Below are 24,305 nucleotides of genomic sequence, written 5' to 3' on the forward strand. Positions count from 1 at the left end.
TGGGTACCTCCTGCAACACTTGGTAATTGAACCTGGGGCTTCCACATTGTAAGCTGCATTGCTGCATTAACTGCACCATCATGTCTTACAAACACATTAAGAAATAAACACATGGGCATTGATAACTTGCCATGTGAAAAACAAAAAACATAAAACATAAACATAACATTTCTCTGACATATGTTGCTCTTGAACAGTCAATGAGTGCAGCGGAAGCACAGGTCAGAGTCGCTGAAAAGTCAGGCTGCAGATCAGCAGATCCATGGACAGACCTCTGATAGCAACACAAAACACCAGTAGCATTGTTGGCTGTTTAGATAGCTCTGGAAGGCAGCGCAGTCTGAAGCCACAAGTAATTTCTCAAGTCAAGTCACTTTCATTTATATAGCACATTTTTGTGCAACCCAAAGCGCTCCATATATGTATAGACATTGACACACAGGACAAAAGATGCCGGACAGAGCGGCATAGTCGCTAGCATACCCTTGACACCAAAACATGACAAACAAATTTACAAAATAACAAATGACACACAAGATGGCGGACGGAGTGGCGTACAGTAGTAGTTGCCAGCATACCCGTGACACCAAGACATACAAGACAAATAAAGAATTAATAAAAGGTAAAAAAGAAAATAAATTTTAAAAGAAAATTTCATGTTAAATTAGTCCAATTGGTTGCATCTAACTGGCTGAAAAATGTCCAAGGGCAATGATGACTTGGGTGAAACCGTGCACAGCTGTGTCTTTCTAACTGACCAACCCAGAAGATTTACTGGCAGTCTGGAGAGCACATTGTACATTACAGTGCCTATAAAAAGTATTCAGCCCCATGCTAAAGTTGAATAAAAAGAGGAATAAAAAAATCATCTTTTGGACATGAATCTTAATGCCTTAATTAAAAAAATGAGGAATTGAATGGAATTAAAATAGACCCACATCATCACATACCCTTCACCATACCTAGAGACACTAGTGTAGTGTCATACCTTTCACATTTATGTGAGTACCTAATAGGGGTAAGTGTTGATTTTTGATTGAAGTGTTGTCACTCCCTTGTCAGTCAGTATTGTGATTGTATATAACTAAGTGTAAGACTTCAGCAGATCCCTTCTGCAGAAATGTGTTTACTCGTCCGTATGGTAGCACTGTGCCATGGTACATGCACTACTGGCTCTTAGGGAATGGGAGATGGCACTCTTACTGTTTTTCTTCTAATTGGTTATGGGTGTTACACCCAACAAACATTCATGCTTAAAGGTTCTCTCTGTGAGAGTTTCTCGCACCTAGTGGTTAGGTGTTATATTGCAACCAACCTCCTTAGCGACGCCTCATTTATAGTATGATAACTAGATGTCTAAGATGTCTTCCACCACGACCTCGTTGGATATTTCTTCGGGTGATGAGGTTCGTTAGTTTAGCTAATGTTGTGAAGTTGAAATTTTATTTAATCATTTGGTATGTAATTCTGCAATAACTTTTATGCAAGGCAGTAAATAATAATATAATAATAAATATAGCTGCAAGCAGCAATGAGGGGGCCAAGCAGAGAGTTCAGCAGGCCAGATTTGCCATGTAAGTCAATGCCGTTGCATCAGACATATAGCCTTAAGCAGTCACAGCAAGTTCCATGCCATACAACCTAAGATTGGCTGAGTTACAAGGTCAAGTTTCACATCAAAACATAACTGATTTTGTGGGGCTGAACCAGGGCTGAGTGTCGCCGCCCCCTCCCCCAGCCAGCCCACCGCCGCAACGGCCCCTGCCCATCCCACCCCGTCCCACCCTTGCACGCACACATTAGAATGAACTAGATGGAACTTGCTGTCATCAGTTTCACATAAAAAAATAAAAGATTGACTGAGATATGATCACACTTGCTGTGATTTAAACACAGAGGTCAAAATTGACGTCATAGGGTGTGTTGAACTCGGCTTGGCCCAAGGATTCCAATGATACCTCATTTTGCCATTCGGGTCAACAGGTCAAAAGTTACGTCCGTGAACACAAGTCCAACTTTGGCCTGTTGGTGGCGCTAGAGCGCTTGAGGTGCCGGCATGAAACTTGGTGAAATGAATTATTGGACTGTCCCCAATTAGTGTGCAAAATTGTATAACTTTTTACCAGACGGTTCTATGGGCTGCCATTGACTTCCATTGCAAAATAATACGCATCAGCAACTACTGGCCAAAATGCATTTTTGTCAATTACGGGGCCCCCTAGAGGTCAAAAGTCACCAGATTTCTTGAGCGTTCCCCTGATTGGGTCCTGAGTCCATGCACCAAGTTTGGCGTTGATACATGCAAGGGTTGCTGAGATATGAGCTCACTTCCTGTTTGGCGGCTTTGCCGCAAGTTTCGATTGGATGTTACAGCCGAATGCTTCTGTCAATTGTTCCAGAAAGCAATGCACTGATAAGGCATGGTCTGTAGATGGTCTCTGCCAATTTTGGTGAGGATCCGCTGAAATTTGTGACCTGCGAAAACTTATACGTGTTTTTGATTAAATCCAATATGGCGGCCTAATCAATTACGATGACATCACAAGTTGGCTTGGGTCGGCCTAAGGACCTCCAACAGTATTACCAGACAGCACTAGTGGGTTTCAATTCTAAGCACAACTGCTGCTACAGGCCAAAAGGCATGTTTCTTAATTACAGCGCCCCCTAGAGGTCAAAGGTCACCAAATTTCTTGAGCGTCCCCCTGATTGGGTCCTGAGTCCATGGACTAAGGTTGGTTATGATAGATCAATGGGTTGCTGAGATATGAGCTCACTTCCTGTTTGGCGGCTTCGCCGCAAATTTCGATTGGATATTACGGGTGAACGGTCATAGTTCCGAAGACAAAACACCACAACTTTTGTGAGGCTTGGTCTGAAGATCATGTATGTCAAGTTTGGTGACGATCGGACAAAATTTGTGACCTGTGAAAAATTAGTTTCACTTTCACTAAAATCCAATATGGCGGAAAATCCATCATGGCGGAAAATGCCGTCATTGGGTGTGTTGAACTCGGCTTGGTCCAAGGATTCCAACGGTACCTCATTTTTCAAAATCGGATCAACAGGTCAAAAGTTACGTGCGTTAACGCACGTCCAACTTTGGCCTGTTGGTGGCGCTAGAGCGCTGGAGGTGCCGGCATGAAACTTGGTGCAATTAATTATTGGCCTGTCCCCAATCAGTGTGCCAAATTTCACAACTTTTTACCAGACGGTTCTATGGGCTGCCATAGACTCCCATGGCGGAAGAAAGATGTTAAATAATAATAAGAAATCATAGAAACACAATGGGTGCCTTCGCAGCTTCGCTGCTTGGCCCCCAATAATAATGCTATTTTGGTACTATATGTCATTGATCAGCTAGCAATTCTGCAGATGAATCCAAGCTAATGTTACCAAAGTGCTAATGTTATTCAACAATCCCACAATGAGTTTGCTAGCTATTATGTTGGCATGGGTATATATTTTTTTCTTTCTTACAGCAGAGAGTGAGAGGAGAAAAACCAGGGAAAGACATGCAAGGGAGATAAAAGCATTGAAAGAAAAGGTTAAGAAATTAACAAAAGAGCAACACAAACTAAGAAAGCAGGAATGGCGGAAAAAGAAGGCTCAAATAGAAAAGTCAAATGTCAAACTAAAAGATAAAATGATTGTAGATTCTCCATGAACAGAAACAGAGAGGATGATAACGGGAAGCCAACATCGGAACTCAACATTAGGAGATATCTTCTTTTCCACAAGAGCTGAGAAGGAATTATACAACTCATGTGGCACAGAAACGAGCCGTTGAAAAATCAGGTCACAGACAACTGGCATTACACTGCAAAAACTGCGTATCTAATAAAATCTAACCAAGATTATTATTAATCTTATATCAAGATAAAAAACTAGTTTGTACACTGCAAAAAATTAATTCTAACCAAGTGTTATTGATCTTATATTAAGATTAAAAAATCTATTTGGTATTGTTTTTAGTATGAAAAGACTTACCTAGCACCCTCTCAAAAGATCATTTTGACTTAATTTAAGAAGACTTTAACTTATTTTAAGGAGTCTTATCAAGACAAATCTGCTCAACGCACTGGCAGACAAATTTGCTTTTTATCTTGATATAAGATTAATAACACTTGGTTAGATTTTGTTAGATAAGCAGTTTTTACAGTGTATTGTTTTCAGTATAAAGAGACTTACCTAGTGCCTTCTCATGAAATCATTTGACTTAATTTAAGAAATGTTTGACTTATTTTAAGACATCTCATACTGAAAATAAGCTTTATAAAATATTTTTTATTCCAGTGCGATTGTCCTAAAAGCAAGCCAATTTGTCTGCCAGTGCTTTAAGTAAATTTGTCTTGATACGACTCCTTAAAATAAGTCAAAGTCTTCTTAAATTAAGTCAAAATGATCTTTCAAGAGAGCGCTAGGTAAGTCTTTTCATACTAGAAACAATAGCAAATAGATTTTTTGATCTTATTATATGATTAATAGCACTTGGTTAGATTTCATTTTTTGCAGTGCATCAAAGGCAAGGTTCTAAAGAAGTATCGGCTTCTTCATAGGCTTCGCCAGTTTGGTGTTAGGTACAGACTACTATCATGCTCTTGCAGTGAGCCATTGGATTGCCAATGCTTTCCCCCAGCTACTCTTTGTATAAGAGACTGCTCAGAGGAGCAGCAAACTGATGCATGGGCCAGGAAGAGCCGTCCATTGGCCATGTTGATGGAGGAGATTGAAGACGAGTTGGGAGAAGAAGGGGATTCGGTCAATGAAATGTAAGATTTGGTGGATGAAATGGAAGAGGACCCATTGAAAGATCCTGGGGGTGCTACTGTTGATATAATTATACAATCCATCCAGTCCAATTCAATCCAATCCAATCCAATCAACAATCACCTGAAGTAGTCTCATATCTCAGTAATCCCAATCCAGTCCAATTAAATCCAATCCAATCAACAATCACATGAAGTAGGCTCATGTCTCTGCAATCCCAATACAGTCCAGTCCAATTCAATCCATTCCAGTTCAATCCAATCAAATCCAGTCCAGTCCAGTCCAATCCAATCCAATCTAATCCAGTTCAATTCAATCCAATCCAATCAACAATCACATGAAGTAGGCTCATGTCTCTGCAATCCCAATCCAGTCCAGTCCAGTCCATTCCAATTCAGTCCAGTCCAATCCAATTCAATCCAATCAACAATCACATGAAGTAGGCTCATATCTCAGCAATCCCAATCCAGTCCAATCAAATCCAATCCAGTCTAGTCCAGTCCAGTCCAATCCAGTACAGTCCAATCCAATCCAGTCCAGTACAATCCAATCCAATCCAGTCCAATTCAATCCAATCCAATCAACAATCACATGAAGTAGGCTCATGTCTCTGCAATCCTAATCCCAATACAGTCCAGCCCAATCCAATCAAGTCCAGTCCAGTCCAATTCAATCCAATGCAATCCAGTCCATTTTAGTCTAGTCCAGTCCAATCCTTCCAACTTCTGCTTAATTGCTTGGCCCCCTCATTGCTGCTTGCAGCTATATTTGGGGGCCGAGCAGCGAAGCTGCGAAGCCCCATTGTGTTTCTATGATTTCCAAACAGGAAGTGAGCTCATATCTCAGCAACCCATTCATCTATCATAACCAAACTTAGTACATGGACTCAGGACCCAATCAGGAGGACGCTGAAGAAATCTGGTGACCTTTGACCTCTAGGGGGCGCTGTAATTGAGAAACATGCCTTTTGGCCTGTAGCTGCTGTTGTGCTTAGAATTAAAATCCACTAGTGGTGTCTGGTAATACTGTTGGAGGTCCTTAGGCCGACCCAAGCCAACTTGAGATGTCATCGTAATTGATTCGGCCGCCATATTGGATTTAATCAAAAACACGTACAAGTTTTCGCAGGTCACAAATTTCAACGGATCCTCACCAAAAATGGCAGAGACCATCTTCAGACCATGCCTTATCAGTGCATTGCTTTCTGGAACAATTGACAGAAGCATTCGGCTGTAACAGCCAATCGAAATTAGTGGCGAAGCCGCCAAGCAGGAAGTGAGCTCATATCTCAGCAACCCTGCCATGTATCATCACCAAACTTACTACATATATTCATAGTAAATGGTTTGTATGTGTAGTATGTGTCCATAGCTATAACATAGAATACGCTGTGGCTATACAAAAATAGTCAGCAATGCTCTAGATTGCTGGCACTCTGGGCCAAAGCTTCCAAAAACAGCGCGGCATTCAAAGTGTTAATGCTACTTCATATAAGTAAAACGCTGCAACGTGAGAACAGTCTTGTACATAATAATCTGACATCAGAAACGCACCATCATTGTCAGCGCTCATGCTGCTGACACAGTGGCTGTGTGATGACTGGTTAATTTGGCCTTGATCATGCAGGACATTTCAGAATGTCGACTGTGTAACCAATCATAAATGGCTTCAATGTTTCAATGGAAAAGTTAGCTGGACAAATGAAAGAAAATGAGAAGGATTCAGTGCAGCATATCGTCATATTTCAGAACCTTCAAAATCAGATAACTGATGCAACTGAGATGGAGGACAACTCCACCTTGAGTAGAACATATTGTCCGAAGCAACTTACATTAGATGAGGAGATATTTGCTGAATGTCACACAAAAAATGTCCCAAAAAAAAGGTGGCGCAGATCCGACTGCCCCCAATGCTAAAAAAAAATCTAGAGGAAACACTGAGTACATATACAGTACATACATTCATTGTCAGCTAAACTAAAAATGGAAAATGTTGAAGTAAATTTCCAGGACAACACAAGATTTTGAAGGCTCCCTAGCAGATGGTGATATTATGAGAAATTATACTTACTCCAAATTATTCTGTAGGTAATAGAGAACACCTAGTTCGTTGAGGGTTTTAGCACAGTCAGCAGTGTCTTTACCCAATGTCAGCTCCTCCAACTGCAGAGTCCGCCGATGCAACAAAGTAAATCCATACTGCAGAGAAGTATTTGGAAACATGGGTACACTTACAAAGGCAAATATAGTAGTATTATCGATGTAGTACATGTATACACACAAATTAAAACAACGGTTTAAACAGAAAAATACAACTTCTTTTATATCTCACCATATGGCCTTTTTGGTGAGCCATCTTTTGACGAATCCTGACAGATCTTTTTCTCAACTTATCAGCCTGTTCATACCTACAAAATGAGATTTATTAATTTAATCCCAATGTGCTAGTGTAAACAGATCAGGCCTTACAACTTCAACTATAATAGACTACAAGCCTAAGAGAGCTACAACTTTACAAACAACAATCACACGCATGTCATATTGCTTAAGTATAATAGTACTAAACAAGTAACATATTTCTGATCTCAGATTATTAATTACCAGCCGAACCTGAATGAAAAACTAACTCCTTTTCCCTTTCCATATCACATTATGACACATTCATCAAAAAACAAGGACAAAGTTCTATGTACTTGTTCTTCTTTTGGTAAAGTAGGGCAAGGCAATCAAGTTCTCGTGCAACTGAACCATGTTCTGGACCATAAGCACTTTCACTGATCTCCAGTGCCTGCTTGTAGAGCTGCTCTGCATTTCCAAACTTTCTCCACAGAACATAGATTCCAGCTAGCTGGTGTAGAGACTGTGCAACACTTGGATGGTCTGGATCCAAAGCTGTCTCGCGGATCTCCAGGGAACGCTGCAAAGGTGCTACTGCCTATAAGAAAGAGCAGATAAATGAATATTCATCTCGTGTGCTAACCTAGGTCTTTTATTAATGGTTTAATTTTATAATAATGTGTCTACCAGTATTTTTCAACTTGAGATTATTAGGAGCTATCCTCGAATATCCTTGGAAAAAAATATTCCTCTTTAGTGTTTAATGTAAACACGTAGAAATACACATGAAATGTTTTATTTCCCATGACTGATATTCAGTTTATTAGCCTGTCAGTGATCTGCCTCATTTAGGACCTTTGCTAGCAAATGCCTTTGGCTGATAACATTGTATCTCCCTGTAATAAACTAAAATTAGTGTGCTTGCTAAAGCAGGCACTGCTTCTTATTATTGACATTCACCTATTTTTTAGGCCAGCTGTTGCTCCTGAGCTAAAGCGTGCGGCTGGAACCGGTGTATGTTGCTTGAGAAGATGGCGTCACTGACCCTTGTCGTTCTTCCGCCCAATATTGGATTTTATCAAAAGCGAAACTAAACTTTCACAGGTCACAAATTTTGTCCAATTTTCACGAAACTTTACATACATTATCCTCAGTCCAAGTGTCACAACAGATAATGGAAGGATTTTTGATTTTTAAATAAACGAAATCTGTGTAGCTGCCAAACAGGAAGTAGATCATCTCAAAAACGCTTTTTACATATCAACACCAAACTTGCTACATGGACTCTGGACTCCATTGTGAGGATGCACAATACATTTGGTGTGCTTTAGGTAGGGGCGCTGCAATCGGCCAAGGTGTATTGGCGTTTTGGATGTTGCATTAATGCACGTTACTTTTGACCCATATGTCAAAAAAACAAATTCAAAAATAAGGTACTGCTGGAATCCTTGGATCAAACAAAGTTCAAAGCACTCTATGACGTCAATTTCCGCCATATGGGATTTTCCGCTATATTTGATTTTAGCGAAAGTGAAATAAAATTTTCACAGGTCACAAATTTTGTCCGAATTTGATGTAAATGATCTTCACAAAAGTTAGTGGAAGGATTTTTTATTTTTGAAAGCGTTCACCCGTCAGAGCCAATCAAAATCAGTCAGTCAAAAGGCACTCAGGACTAATGTAAATTATCAAAGAAATTACCAGGTAAATTATGATTTTGTATTGTGTTGTGGTCATGCAAGGAATTCTGGGTATACAGATGATAAGTCCGAACTCGACACACCCCATGACGTCAATATCCGCCATGTTTGACGTTCCACCATATTGAATTTCATCAAAAACACTTAAAAGTTTTCACAGGTCAAAAACTTCATCCAATTTTCACGAAACTTGCCACAGATGACCTTCAGACCATGATTCATAACTGTATTGCCTTTGACACCCATACTAAAAACTGGTCGCCAGTCACGACCGATCTCGGCAAGGCTTTCACATATCAAAACCAAACTCAGTACATGGACTCAGGACCCAATTAGGAGGAGGCTCAATAAATGTGATGACTTTTGACCTACAGGTAGCGCTATAATTAACAAAACTACGTTTTGGCCTGTATGGGGTGATGTGTTTGAAATTAAAACATATTAGTGATCTCTGTTAATACTTTTGGAGGTCCTTAGGCTGTCACATATCAACGTTTGACATTAACATAATTGATTGGACCGCCATATTGGATTTCATCAAAAACACTTAAAAAGTTTTCACAGGTCACAAATTTCATCCAATTTTCACGAAACTTGGCACAGATGAGCTTTCATGGATTGAAACCAAACTTTGTACATGGACTAAAGACCCAATCCTAATCCAATCCAGTCCAATTCAATCCAATCCAATCAACAATCACACGAAGTAGGCTCATATCTCAGCAATCCCAATCCAATCCAATCCAGTCCAATTCAATCCAATCAATAATCACTTGAAGTAGGCTCATATCTCAGCAATCCCAATCCAGTCCAATAAAATCCAATCCAGTCCAGTCCAGTACTATCCAATCCAATCCAGTCCAGTCCAATTCAATCCAATCCAATGAAGTAGTCTCATATCTCAGTAATCCCAATCCAGTCCTGTCCAATTCAGTCCAATCCAATCAACAATCACATGAAGTAGGCTCATATCTCTGCAATCCCAATCCCAATACAGTCCAGTCCAGTCCAATCCAATCCAATCCAATCCAATCCAGTCTTAGTCTAGTCCAGTCCAATCCCAACTTCTGCTTATTTGCTTGGCCCCCGCGTTGCTGCTTGCAGCTATATTTGTTATAGTTTTTGTGTGGATGTGTGGCACCCCCAACCAGCGTTGCAAATGGTTGGCTGTGTATGGGTAGGCTATGCAAAATTCTTGCTGGCCTCTTGCTGGAGATGGCCTCTTTTAGGTTTCTGCTAATTATTTACCGTGTTGTCCCAAGTATACACTAAGTGTTACCTGCTCTGTTCTCTCCCTCCATTCTCCACTGTGCCTGTTCTGCTTATCCAGGACCATGGATGCAGAGGACAAGAAGGGTGAGCTATATATGACTGGAATGGTCCGATAAGATCATTTTTTATGTTTGAGGTCCCCACGATGGGACAGTCTTACAAAAAGGGAGGTGTTGATCCAGCATCTTCCACACCTCACATAACACTCCTGACTTCAGCCAAATCTGCTGCATCCTCCTTACCATGTCCCTCTTATAGTTGTACAGAGTATATGGAGAGCTACCTATCCCTTCTACATTGTGTCTTTTGTGTAGTTCACACACAATTGTTGTTCAAACTTATGTTACAGTGTCAGCATACCTACCTCAGTCTTTTTTGCATTTGTTCCTGTTGTTTTAAACACACATTGAAAACTTAATAAACTGATTGTTATTTGTTTAGCCTGGTTCTAGTGTCTATTATGCTAACCTGCTTTTGCCCTATTGCCTGTGTTCTTTGATTACCTTCCTGATGAATGTAGGTCCCTGTCTTTTTAGTGTTCCCTGCTTGTCCATTGTGTAATGCCGCATTGCCCTTATGTTTCCCGTGTTCCTTGTATCCTTGACTTGAGTAAGTGAAGATCATTTTTGACTGTAACAGGTGCATCTTGTCGTGCATTTAGATCCAAACCCCTGCAACCTTGTCACATTTATGTGTATTTATATTTATGTGTAGGGGATTAAGATTTATACATTCCATAGATATTTCACTTATGGCCATATAACAATCACTTCCCTCATTCCAATGCCAGATCTTTGCCACCAATGCATTGTGTGATCGAACAATCTCACAGTGGACTCAAACTTGCATTCTCAGACAAGGGACGTGGTGACATGTTACGGAAGTGTCCAAAACCTACAGTATAGCCTCTGTCACTAGAATGTCTCCTAAGGTGTCAGGGATTGTGGTTTGAGGTTTATCCACTGCACAGACCTACCTGCTGACCATGGTTACATAGGCAAACAGTGAAAAATGATTCCAATGTTTGGAACGTTACCAATCATAATCAACCATAATCTATTTCATATGAATGGGCTGAGCAGAGAAAAATCTTATGTGAGTTTACATAGGCAGGTGTGCAGTATGTTGTGTTTCAAAACCTGAGTAAGTAGACCAAGGTCCTTTAGAAAACGGCCAAGTGTTTCATACAAGTTGGCTAGTCTTCTCATGCCGTCCTCAGTCTCACAGGTTTGCTCATAGCACTTCAGGGACTCAAAGTATTCTGTTGCCATGGATACCTTATCCTTCCCTACAAACTGCCAGTAGGTCAACAACTCTGAAAAATGTCCCCTAAAAGGGAAAAAAAGAGAGGGATATCCATTTGGACAATATTCAAGATAGTCAAGAGAAGTTAATAGCCATTCACATAATAAAATAAATAAATGTCCCATCACCTCTTGTAGAGATTCTGAGAGACAAATAAGTTCAGCAGACTCAGTTGGAGCTTTGTCTTATCCTCTTGTTGCTGTAACAACCATGGCAGCTCATCAGCTACACGCCACGTTACCCTGTGTTGACTATAGAACACAGAAACTGCCAGCTGTTCACTGTATATCCACATATACCCTGTACAAAAAAGTTTAGGTTGACAACACAAATAGAAACGTTACCTGAGCTGCCTGCTGAAATGGTGAATTAGCCTTTCTCTGTGTATAGAGACGGTTACCCCTCCATCCATCAGTTCAAGTCTGACTGCATCACATGCCTGCACAATAAGAACTTCACTGATTTTGTGCTGCAATCATGTAAATCCTTGTAAACCTTATTTCACAGATCACACATTTGTTTTGCCTTTATAATATCAACAGGGAAGTGGAGAGAGACAGGAAGTGAATGTGAGAGAAAGAGATGTGGAGGGATCGGGACATGACCACAGCCAGAACCAAACCTGGGTCCCCATGGGCACAGAGACCCAAATGTGGCACCACAGCTCCTCCCTCATATGATTTTAATAATAGCCCTTCAAAGATGGTTGTTATTCTGGCGATGCTGAGAGTGTGTGTGTGTGTGTGTGGGGTGAGTATGGTGTGTGTGTATGTGGGATCAACATCCCCTACCACCAAACCTTCACTCAACACCACCATCTACATGCCGATGAGTGTGTGTGTAAGGGGGTGGGGGGTGAGGTGGGGGGGTGGCTCTACAGTGCGCCCATTTCACTCGCACATGCGAGTAAAAATGATGGCGTGTGAGTGCAAAAAAATATTTAGGCACACTGGTGCGAATGACTTCTAACCATGTCAATGTTTGTCTACAAAATACACCGCAACATCGAGAAACATTACTGGTGCGAACCATAGAATCACATCGCGAATGCAGCATAAAAACTACACCTCCCATCAACGTTAGCAGTTTCGCATTGTGACTCGCTAGTAGTCGCTTCAATCAAATTCAAGAGCGCACAGAAAAAGCGGTACAGTAAGTTAGCCAGCCAACATGCAAAATAACTAATTTCTTCAATCCACCGAATTCATTGGATATTGGAGGAACAGGATGAGATTCTGAGAATGCAACGTGAGAGGCAACATGCCTTAACCCAGTTGACGTATTGGCTGCAATATGCAAAATATAGCTGTAGTGAACAGGCAGAAAAGTATCCTCCCCTAACACTCCCGTTTTCTTCAAAGGTAGAACACAACTGACAAGTCCAGGCTTCCACGCATGCTTGTTTACAAGCTGAAGTGCAAAACGAAAGTAGGCCTAACATTTGCCTACTGCCCCCATCAATGCAGATATTTCAAATAAAAATAAATATCCTTGATTAGACTATGTTGGGTTTTGTGGAAGAGAAAATGGACTGTTTTAGTAGTAGTATTAGGCAGGATGCAGTCAGATAGGTCACCATGGGCATATCTGGATTAGCTACAGATGGATTCACAAATAAATAAATTAGCCTACATGTGTCAGGATACTTGATATACAGGCTAAATGCAAATATGGCAATGCTTTATACTATTTTACATTAACAAAATGTAGAAAAATAGAACAGACTGAAAATAAAGTAGGCACTAATATTCTTTAAAATCTTGTTTCCTGTAAATGTCGTCAGTCATTCTTAATCTTTGCAACTGGTGCACTGGCATGTAACTGTTAGCTGCAGTGTAATGTTAGATTATGTGTAAATTAAGTACAGAACTGACTGTGCGCCTGTTAGGGGGGGTGGTCTGGGGTTGATGGGGTGTTGGTGTATGTATTTGGGGGAGGTATTGGTGTGTGTGTGTGTGTGGGGGGGGGGGGGGGGGGTACATTTCAACATTCACATCTTACTTTCCCCCTACTCAACACCGCCATCTACAGGCTGATATTATTATTATTATTATTATTATTATTATTAAGCTTTATTTGTATAGCACCTTTCATGCAAAGAATGCAGCTCAAAGTGCTTTACATTTGAAACATTTAACACAATAATAGAGAAAAAAATATTAATAACAATAATACATTTTGAGGCTAACGCAGCAAGTGCTTGCAGTAGTATAGGCTTTGTTATAGAGTGTGACTACCCGACCCGAGCCTGACGGGACCCGACGGGTCGGGTCGAGTTCAGACAAATATTTAGAAATTATAGTTGGGTTCGGACACATGGGGGCGATATGCATTGGAAGCTTTACATTTAAAATAGCTTATTATGTAGGGTAGCCAACAGGTCTGCTTCACATGATGCATACGTTTGTTTTTTGAGAATAAAATAAAATGTAAAAAAAGACGTAACATCTTTCTACCTGTGTGCAAGATTTGTTTATGTAGCCGTGACAACGCATGTACATTTCAGTTAAAAAATATAGTTGTTAGCCTATCAGGAGATTTTAAGACCAAAGAAAACGAAGCAAATTAAGTCTAGACCTATGTGGAGGTAAGCCTATTTGCGTTCCATACTGTGGTATGTAATAGGGGGAACCCATCTGCTTCTGGCTGGCTGCAGCTCTAATGGCAGCAATCGAATGTAGAATAACCCGAAAAAAGTAGTCTACAACATAAAATGAGTTAACTAAAACCTAAAAGTTAACTAAAAGCGCTCATACTCTCAATTTCAATTTTATTTGTAAGGGACAATGTGCAATTAAAACATAAATGTAACCATTTGATGCATTGCTCCATAGTTAGCCTTAGGCTAATTTACATCTGCAGTCCCACAGGAAGCACAAATACAAATACAACATTTTAAAAATCAAACATCGCTCAATAAGTAAAAAACAAGTAACAAATAGCAATGAATTACATTTTGTATCACAGGTACATTCACACACATGCACCACATGATCCAAGTGGTGTAGTGGCATGCACAGCACACAACACAACCCATTCACACACACACACACCTTATCAGCACGATTGGAGAGAAGATTGAGACTAAAAGTTATGAGGAGTGATTAACTAACAGTGTGCATGCAGATAAGTAATTTTTTAGATCAGCTTTAAAGCTACCAAACAAACCACAGCTTTTTACATTGTCCGGGATAGTACTCCACTGGGTAATGGCTTTAAAAGAGAATGCTGTCTGCCCAAAGGCTGAAGAGCGAAAGGGTAGTGCAGTGCAGTTGTGTATGGAAGCTATTCTAGTGGACCTTACAGACCCAGCGGCACGGTAAAAGACAAACTTGCGCAAACAGGTAGGGGCCAAGCCTTTAAAAATTTTGTAAACTGTACACAGATTTGAACACACTCTAAAATGTTCAAAAGTGAGTAGATTATGTTTGTGTAGTATCCCACAATGGTGATACCTTAATGGCTTTTTTCAAATACTTTCAAAGCCTGTTTGTACAAAGATTCTAAGGGCCTGATTGTTATTGGACTTGCCTGCCCCCAACAGGTAATAAAGTATGAGATGTGCGACAAAATGAGGGCATGGAGAAATATCTTTGCAGCCTCTGTGGACAGAGAGGATCTAATCTGTCTAAAACTTACCATGTTGTATTTAATAGTTTTTGTCATTTTCTTAATGTGTTTTTTGAAGTTGAGATTTGAGTCTAATACAACACCAAGATATTTAAATTCAGTGACAGTCACAATTTGTTCACCCGTAATGCAGATGTTTACATCTGGAGTGTGAAGCTTGGTTTTGGAAAAGAACATGCCTTTTACATTTAAAGTAAGGCAAGATTGGTATAGCCACTCAACCACTACATCCAGGGCACTGGCTAGTTTATCAGCTGCTAGCTGAGCTGATGTAGGTAGGATGTGTATATAGAACAGTGTGATCGGCGTATAGTTGTGCCTCTACTCCATGACAGTACTGTGGAAGGTCATTGATGACACTGTATTCTGTTGGATAGGTATGACGATATCCAAGCAAGTGTACTAGACGAAAGGTTGAAGTTGGCGAGTTTAGATATAAGAACGTTGTGATAAACGGTGTCAAAGGCTTTACACGTCTAAGACTACAGTTCCAACAACTCCACCTTTGTCAAGATGTAATCTAATTTGCTGTGTTAGGTGTAAGGTGGCTGTTTCTGTAGAGTAGTGTTTTCTAAAACCAAACTGGGCAGGATTTAAGCCAGGGTTGCAGCTGTTAATGTGGTCAGTTAGTTGTTTTATAACCACTTTCTTTGCAACCTTAGAGACTACTGGCAGTATACTTATGGGTCTATAGTTACTGACTACATCTACATATACGAACTACAGATTCGGAGTCACAATTGTGTTTCCAGTTGTTAGGAAAAGAACTGTGTGCAATGGAGAGGTTTACCAAGTGAGCAATTAACCGATCCCAAGCCCCAAGTAACTGCTTGACATGTCATTTTTATTTTTCTGTACAATAAACAATTACATCTGCTTTATGCCGCAGAATTACATTCATATTTGGCTGACTGCAGAAGCGCCACTTCCCTCCCCATATTCCAAGATTAAGATAGTATGAAGTGCTTTTTGTATAGGCTACTATCACAAATAAATAGTTAAAACGAATAGCTATTTGCAATTTGACAAAACACTGGTCCTCATTTTGCGAATGCGAGGACGATATGAGCCTGTTGCATTTAGTTAGATGTCCGAGTCACGCATAATGTTTGAAAACCACTGGCTCGTAATCACAATAATTTATCACACGACAGTTGGATAACCTACTTCATCATGTCCCCATGCCTACATTTTTGTGAGTAGCATAGAGATCGTTAAAAACAATAAAGTATGGCTCTCCGTTTGGGACATCGAAAACTTATATTTTTAATAGACTACCGTCGAAGATGCTGACTTGCAAAAGGGTCGGGATAACACGTTATCTCCACTATCATCAGTCATGCCCCTTGATCAAAGTGGGGAATGAAATAACATTTTGAGAACCACTGGCTTAACAAGTTACCTACAGTCCAGAACACAGAATCTGTTGCAATATTCTGATGATCGGCGATGATATCGGCAAATGTTTGTTTTCCAAAGTAAGAATTTCACTTCATCATGCACCTTCGACAATACCTGGCCTACCTGGTATCATTACAAACATTATTCTGTGTCCTAAAACTGGCATATTTTATGGCAACTGGCATTGTATCATGTAAGTTCGTTGCAAAAACTAGATAAATGTGTGAGGTGGTCAGCGGGGGACAATTGAGACACACATTGGATTGTGTTATTACTTGAACATTCCACACTATCCACAGCTGTGGTAGGCCTATCAGGGGCAGGAGGATTACTGTTAGCGCAGGCTTTATATAAAATTCTTCAACAGAAGGCCTCGAATGTTGTCTTGTTTGTGGAGCGCTTTGCTTCGCTTCTGTAATTTCGGCTTCATTGAAAATGAGGGCTTCCCTCAATGACCCTCCGAGAATAAATAAAGGTTGAATGAATGAATGAATGCAGGCTTGCCCAAAATAAAGGCATGTGGTTTGCGCAGCCTACAGTAAATAACAGACCCGCCAGAATGTGCGTTATGATGCTTTTTTACGAGCAAGATGTTTTGGTACCCTACGCACACTGCATGTTCTTAAATAACAATGATCATCAGTAATATTCGACCATTAATTTGGGTAAATGGGCAAGCGTGACCACCTTGATTGGCTGATTGGCTGATGATTGTAACGCGGGCATGATTCCAAACACCTCCCTTACGATGATGAGTGACAGGTGACAGGTCTCAGAATGCGTGCGCTACACAAGGACGGAAGATGATGAATAACTGGGGCCGTAGGCTATTCACAAAGGCTTTTATCTTACTACTAGGAGTAGGCTACTCCTAAATTGCACTTAAAGATTTTAGATTGGAGTTTTCTCTTAAAAGTTATTCACAAAGCCTTTCAGACAACTCCTAAACTAGGAGTGAGTCTTCGTGGCTATGGATGACGTCATTACTCATGCACGAGCTTGACTGAAGTGACCACCTTGATTGGCTGACGATTGTAACGCGGGAATTCCAAACACCTCTCTTCCGATGATGACTGACAGGTGACAGGTCGGAGAATGCGTGCGCTACACAAGTAGTGCGAAGGACGGAAGATGATTAATAACTGAATAAAAAGGCCTAGCCTAAATGAATAAAGAGTAAAGCAAAACAAATAGCTTAGTAGCCTAATGAAACATAGGCCTATGGATTGATGCAGTAGCCTACCTTTGCAACATTATTAAATGAATCTGTCACCATATCCCTAGGCTACGTTTGCAAAGAGGAGAACATTTTAATTTGATTCACAATGAAACGTTACATTTCATTTACATGTTAACAATGAATAGTTTTGGTTGTTGTTGGTGGCGTTATTGCATCCCTTTTATGAATGCAAAATTGTTCCCTCGCGATTGGAAGCTCCGGTTGCGCATAGGCTATTTCAAAACATCGCAACGTAAAATGCCACAAAAAAGCTGTTTATGAATAGGTCTTAGTGAGTTAGGAGTCCTCTCGACTTTAGCACCTAAGTCTGGGACAGCTTCTTTTAGGTCTAAAATGCTTCGTGAATTACTTTTTGTGAAAAAATTAGGAGTCCTAAAGTTAGGAGTGACACGCCCATTATTTTTAGGAGTTGCTCCTAAATTCGCCAGTTAGGAGCTACTTTTAGCCTTAAAATTCTTTGTGAATACAGCCCCTGAATAAAAATGCCTAGCTTAAATGAATCAAGGCAAAACAAATAGCCTAGTAGCCTAATGAAACATACGGATTGATGTAGTATCTTTGTAACAGGGGCAGCCGTGGCCCACTGGTTAGCACTCTGGACTTGTAACCGGAGGGTTGCCGGTTCGAGCCCCGACCAGTGGGCTGCGGCTGCCATTGTAGCAGGCTGCTCACTGCGCCGGTGTGTGCTTCACCTCACTGTGTGTACACTGTGTGCTGTTTGTGTTTCACTAATTCACCGATTGGGTTAAATGCAGAGACCAAATTTCCCTCACGGGATCAAAAAAGTATATATACTTATACTGTAACAGTATTAAATTATTCTGTTTTGGTTGTTGTTGGCGGCGTTATTGCATGTTAGTTGCCTACAATGCAAAATTGCTTCCTCGCGATTGGAAGCTCCTGTAGCTGCATAGGATTTCAAAACCGCAGGTTTGTGAATAGGTCTGTGAGTAAGGAGTCCTCTTGACTTCTTTTAAGCTGTCAGAGGTGGGAAGGTGTGATTTTTGGGGGGCAGGGCCGGATTAACTGGGCACAATTGTCTGATGGCCCCCCTTCCCCCCAGCCAACGTGAATCGGGTGGTTAGTTAATAGGCCTATCGTGAAGATTTTTCCTGCCATCTAAGGCATGAGCGCATCTGTGAGGCCAAGCCTCACCAAGTAGCTCGTTTGTTTACAACTAACATTCCATTTAATTAAACTGTTTTATAGGCTATGCCAAAATAGTTTTCAACATTTTGAATATTAGTGTTGGGTGAATTGAAATGTTCTCAAAGTAGCCTTATGGCTGAAAGCTGATTGGGACACCCCCCCGTCAAGCAATATAACCATACAAACGCGCTTCCTGCACTCATTGTTTCAAAAGGAGTAATTTTGGCTTTGTCAGAACTGAAGAGCTGTGGACGGCACGGCACGGTATGCCCAATGAAAATAAATTATCGCAACGCAACACAACACAACACAGACCCCGCTTCTCTCGCGTCAGTCACTGACATGAACGAAACACAGAACCCGCTTCTCTCACGGCAGTCACTGACAGTAACCTAGAATAAATGCATGGGGAAAAACACTTCCCCATGACAAAGACATCGTAAAACACTGAAAGTTAATATTTTGTCACTAGCAACATACATCTGTCCTTTGTCAAATGTATTATATTCCAAGTACCCTATGCGTAATTCTGCTTCATAAAGTTGAACAAATACATTTGCTTATTTCACAGAAAAATATAAATAGCCAGTCTACAGTGCAGAGTTGGTAAGTTATGGTAGGCCAACTTGCAGTGAACATACAAACAGGGGAAATTATTTCTCTTGCAGCTGAGTAGCCTCAGGTGCGCACGTAGACATAAGGCCGAACATGCAAGCGCCAATGAATCGTGCTCTCACGAATAGGTTAACATCACAAGTTCGCCTTCAAGCAAGGAAAACGATGATTTGAAGACATCTGTTTCGTTGGAAGGGCAAGAGATAGCAACAGGGCAACACAGAGACAGGCCCGATGGCAGGGCTGTTATGAGAGTATTAAAATATGGGATATTCTACGGGAAAACATTAAAACGGCAAGACAGCGGGGAAAGTTAAAATACGTGATAAACACAGAAAAAGTTGGCATGCATTGTTTCGGTCCCCATGCACAGGGATTATTTGTCATACTATTGATCACATATGATTATTTGTGAAATTGTGCAAACAGGCGCAACACATTTGAAAAGGAAGGACTGGTAGCATGCAAGCTCACAGGAAAGATTGATTTAAAGATTGATTTATCACAAAGTGTGTGGCTGTGGCGCGGGCGGAAGACAATTGGCAGGGGAGGGTCATGTCTTTTTTAACAATTCTGTCGGAGGGTCATTGAACAATTTCTAGCAGGCAAGAGAGGGTCATGCAACTTCCAACTGAAGCACTCAAAATTCCTCCGGTGGCCCCTTCAATAAATAACGATCAGTCCCTAGATTGCTGCTGGGCTATATGTCTTGGTTCTGTTAACAACTCATTGTCAAACGCATAGCCTATCTCGCGGTTGCATCCATTACAAACAAACATGCAATGTGAATGTCTGGGATTGGGGAGAGCACTAAATGCTCCAAATGTGTCCAAAACTGTCTATCATCGTTGCACTCGGAGAAAACCGGAATGTTTCATTCGTCCCCGTTTCAATCGTCCCGGTTGTACCTACTCAAAACGCAGATAGAACCTTATTATTCTAAGGTAGCGAAATAGCGTTCAGCATGATTCATGCCCAATTAATTCCCCCTGTTAAAGTGTTCGCCTTTGTAGTTTGGTTTCGTGATAGCCTATGATAAACGGCTTATGGCCAAATATGTGAAAACGTTAAAATACAGTAGGCGATAAACCCGGAAAAAGTTGACAGTGATTTTTTCATAATCACTTTGGAGGGTCATAGAAAAATGTATTGCTGGCGAGGGAGGGTCACGTCTTTTTGGACTAATGCTCCCAAAACTCCCCCGGTAGCCCCTTAAATAAATAACGAACAGTCCCTAATGAAGTAAACTTGTGACCATCAAAAATCGTTTATCGCCTGTAACTCCGTGATAACAGGACGTAACAGGAAGGCATTTGGCTGAGCAACGGAGGTTAATACTCTATATTTTGTCCAAATGATGTCTGTCTATCATCGTTGCACTCGGAGAAAACCAGAATGTTTAATTTGTCCTAATAATAATAATAATAATAAAGCTTTATTTGTATAGCACCTTTCATACACAGAATGCAGCTCAAAGTGCTTTACATTTGAAGCATGTAACACAATAATAGTCAGTCAGTCATTATCAATCACTTTTCTTTGCTGTTTATGATATACTCAGCAACATATCAAAAATATAGAAAATGACGTCATAAGACTGGCAGCCTTAACCCTCTTACCCCCCACAAGCACGCCATATGGCAACTGTGGCAAGGAAAAACTCCCATATTCCAGGAAGAAACCTTGAGCAGAACCTGACTTAATAGGGGGAGCCCATCTGCTTCTGGCTGGCTGCGCCCTCCAATAGTAGCAGATGTAGAATAATCTGAAAATCTGTCCTGCGTCTCTACGGCGGCAAACGGGATTCACTCGCAGTTAACCAAATATTTCTTTATTAGGGCAGGGCAGGCATATTTCTGGCTATTACATTATTTCTAAACCAGTCTGCTAAAGTCTGTAGTGAAGTCTGTGTAGGGTTTTCCAGGCTCCATTTCTTTTTACGAGACACCCTGCTCACTTGAGCCATCTACCGGTTGTTTGGGCTGTTGCAGCGTCTCACTGGAAAAATACAAATTAAAGTCGCGTGATACCGCGTGATCCCACGCACGGACCGCGAGTGAAGCTGGCCAAGTCGAAGCACTGCCCACTGTAATTCATGACAGAAGTCTTACAGGTCCAGCATGCAGTGCCGCTGCTGGCCATTTCGGTACCCTAAGCGAGTTACTTTGTGGTGCCCCCCCTTAATTCTTAAATTGTTAAAAGATTTAGATGATCACTCAAAACACCTGAAGTAAAATAAAAGGCCTATAATTTACAGACCATTACTGTGTGTTGTTAAACACTCATTTCTTCAGAAAGTGCATTGTCACTTTAAGAGCAATGGGCCTCATTCACCAACCGTTCTTACGAAGAAATTTGTTCTCAAAACCCACTGACGCAGTTTTTACGAAGATTCTGGCATTCACCAATGTTTTCTTGTTCTTGGTAAGAACAGAATCTACAGACACTCAAGAGCACTCTTACGCACATTTGAGAACTTGACTTGTTTGTGCAAAATCAATGGTTATTGCATTTTCATCATATCTTCAAATATTTTATAATTTAATATATTTTTGAATAAAATGTCATAATTATAATAAAAGAAATATAATAAATAAAATAAATAAAAAATAAAATAAATTCCACTATTTTATAAAGCATTAAGGTATTTTGAAATAAATAAACAAAACAAATAACACTTTATCACTTTTTATACTAACTACTAAATATAACGTCTATTTACTGTTCAATTCTGGCAGCAGTGCTTTCACTTTAAAGCATGTATCATATATGGTAATCAAATTGTCTTGCTCATGTAGTGTGTGACATATGGTAGAAATGAAAGGTGGTGTCTCACCCTCAATTTGTGTGCACAATGCCCTGCAGTATCATGCCCTTTTATGGGGATTGACAGGGTGTTTACCTATGCTAATTAAGAACAATTGGCACACCCCGTCAACTTAAGAAGAAATGGTATTCAGCATGATGAGAACGAAATTGCGAACAATTCTTAGGTTTCAGAACACCTTTGTGAATCTGCTTAAGAGTTTTCGTAGGACCTTCTTAAGAACACAGTTACGAAAATTCTTCAGAAGATATTGGTGAATGAGGCCCATTGAGTCTTTATGTTCTCATAATACCCTTTTGCCAGCTCTTGTTTACAAGCCTTGTTTGTTTAAGCCACATTGATAGCACAATATTAACAATAAAATGCACAATATTAAGTTTTTATAAGCAGCCTTCATTGCTTTGGAAATGGAAGTGTGTAATGACATATTGCTTCACATTTCTGTTTGCAATTATAATTGAATTATGAGCCTAGTAGCCACCTAGCTATCTAAATGGAATGTGTTTCAGTCGGCTCGGCATATTCATGTAAATGCTTAGAAAACAAATTATTGAGGACTCACCGATTCCATTCTACAAAGGCAAAGTACAGTAGTAGACTAGTCTTTATATTCTTGTCCATGTTCCAAATCACATTGATTGCAGCCTATGTTAAAGAGCCCTCTAACCAATCTGAGAAACACAGTTTGCTGTATGTGTGTGATGTACGTGGTGGGAGCGGCGACACTGCCTGCATGTAAACAAAGGCTTTAATACAATACTCCTAAGACTAAAATTTTGTTAAACTCAAAGGAATAGTCAGAATTTTTGTTAAGTGTGAACAGAAGGGAATCAATCACCTTTTGCAATTTCCTAAAAAAATAAATAAAAAAAATTGACAAATGCCATGTAAGTGAAACTACATTGTAGAATAGGTCAGGGGTCACCTAGAGCCTCCCATGATAACATGGATTTTCATGAACAAATGCATTACTATTTTTATACCCTTTATTTTTTCAGTAATCCTGAAACACCTGTAAATTGAACAAATGGCACTCATGAGGTTTATACGTTTAAATCTCACATGGCTATACTTTAAAACATGGTTACACGTTTCAGCATTACTGCCTTTATAAGCGCATGTGAAAATGGTTGCCTTCCTTCCACATTTTAAAAGTGATCACATGATTGTACGAACAACAGGTAAGTGGTCACCTGTAAAACTTTTTGGATCCCTAAACTGAAGAGCACCAGAGGAACACCCAGTCCTTTACACTTGCAACACCCCTGGCAAATTGTTTGTGAATACACACCTGTAAATGTCGGAAGTGTATGATACCACAATCTAGAGTCAGGATCAGCAGATATTCCAGTCTGAACAGCATAGAGCAGAGGGTGGGGAAGGCCAGTTCAGGTAATAGCTCCAACAACTCTGATTCGCTGACACCATTATGACTGGCATACAATAAACCCAGCAACTGTGAAGATAAAAAATATTGTCAAACACGCTCACACAAACGGAGGGAAAATATGTCATCATAATTTTATTAACAGTTAAAGATAAGCAAAGATTGTTTATTTATCCAAGTCAATTCAGAGGGTGTCACCTGTTTCATAATGTTTCTCTCTTCATCTGTTCTTAGTGAGCCTAGCATCATCCTCAGGCAAAATCGAAACAGTGACACTGTATCATGGCACATTACACACTGCAGAATAGTCTCCTCCAATGACCAGCTGATCCTACTGCTAAAACACACCACATATCACTTTATTATAATAACAAGAACAACAACAATTGTTATTATTACTATTACAGTGCATGAAAATGCACTGTACCATTATCCCTAAGCTTCTTATTACAATGCATGAAAATGCACTGTACCGTTATCACTGGACTTCTTATTCTTATTACAGTGCATGAAAATGCACTGTTATCCAAAGTCGTCTTCTTATAATTATTATTATTATACAGTGCATGAAAATGCAATGGACTGTTATCACTGTTCTTCTTATAATTGCATTGCATGTAAATGCAATGGACTGTTATCCCTGTGCTTCTTCTTATTAATCTTCTTCCGACCACAT

At 40.2% G+C, this 24,305-nt stretch overlaps 1 protein-coding gene and 1 long non-coding RNA gene across 7 annotated transcripts in view; one reads left to right on the forward strand and one right to left on the reverse strand.

Moving 5' to 3' along the window:
- Nucleotides 1-24,305, reverse strand: part of nphp3 (nephronophthisis 3) — a 193,776-nt gene that overhangs the window by 6,958 nt on the left and 162,513 nt on the right. For 5 of the 6 annotated variants that reach the window (XM_042068006.1, XM_042068003.1, XM_042068005.1 and 2 more), the window contains 8 exons: nucleotides 23,828-23,966; nucleotides 23,534-23,698; nucleotides 11,725-11,819; nucleotides 11,509-11,631; nucleotides 11,215-11,404; nucleotides 7,460-7,701; nucleotides 7,099-7,174; nucleotides 6,838-6,965 (listed from right to left, as the gene is read on the reverse strand). In XM_042068006.1, coding sequence (XP_041923940.1) covers nucleotides 6,838-6,965; nucleotides 7,099-7,174; nucleotides 7,460-7,701; nucleotides 11,215-11,404; nucleotides 11,509-11,631; nucleotides 11,725-11,819; nucleotides 23,534-23,698; nucleotides 23,828-23,966 — 1,158 coding nt within the window. The remainder of the gene's footprint in view (nucleotides 1-6,837; nucleotides 6,966-7,098; nucleotides 7,175-7,459; nucleotides 7,702-11,214; nucleotides 11,405-11,508; nucleotides 11,632-11,724; nucleotides 11,820-23,533; nucleotides 23,699-23,827; nucleotides 23,967-24,305) is intronic. The other variant, XM_042068004.1, reaches the window with a different exon arrangement.
- Nucleotides 1,400-13,809, forward strand: LOC121688482. The gene is made up of 3 exons (XR_006024602.1): nucleotides 1,400-1,410; nucleotides 1,918-1,920; nucleotides 13,683-13,809. It is a non-coding gene; the product is annotated as an uncharacterized LOC121688482 (long non-coding RNA).

This window comes from Alosa sapidissima, chromosome 17 (genome assembly GCF_018492685.1).
Source record: "Alosa sapidissima isolate fAloSap1 chromosome 17, fAloSap1.pri, whole genome shotgun sequence".
Lineage (NCBI taxonomy): Eukaryota > Metazoa > Chordata > Actinopteri > Clupeiformes > Clupeidae > Alosa > Alosa sapidissima.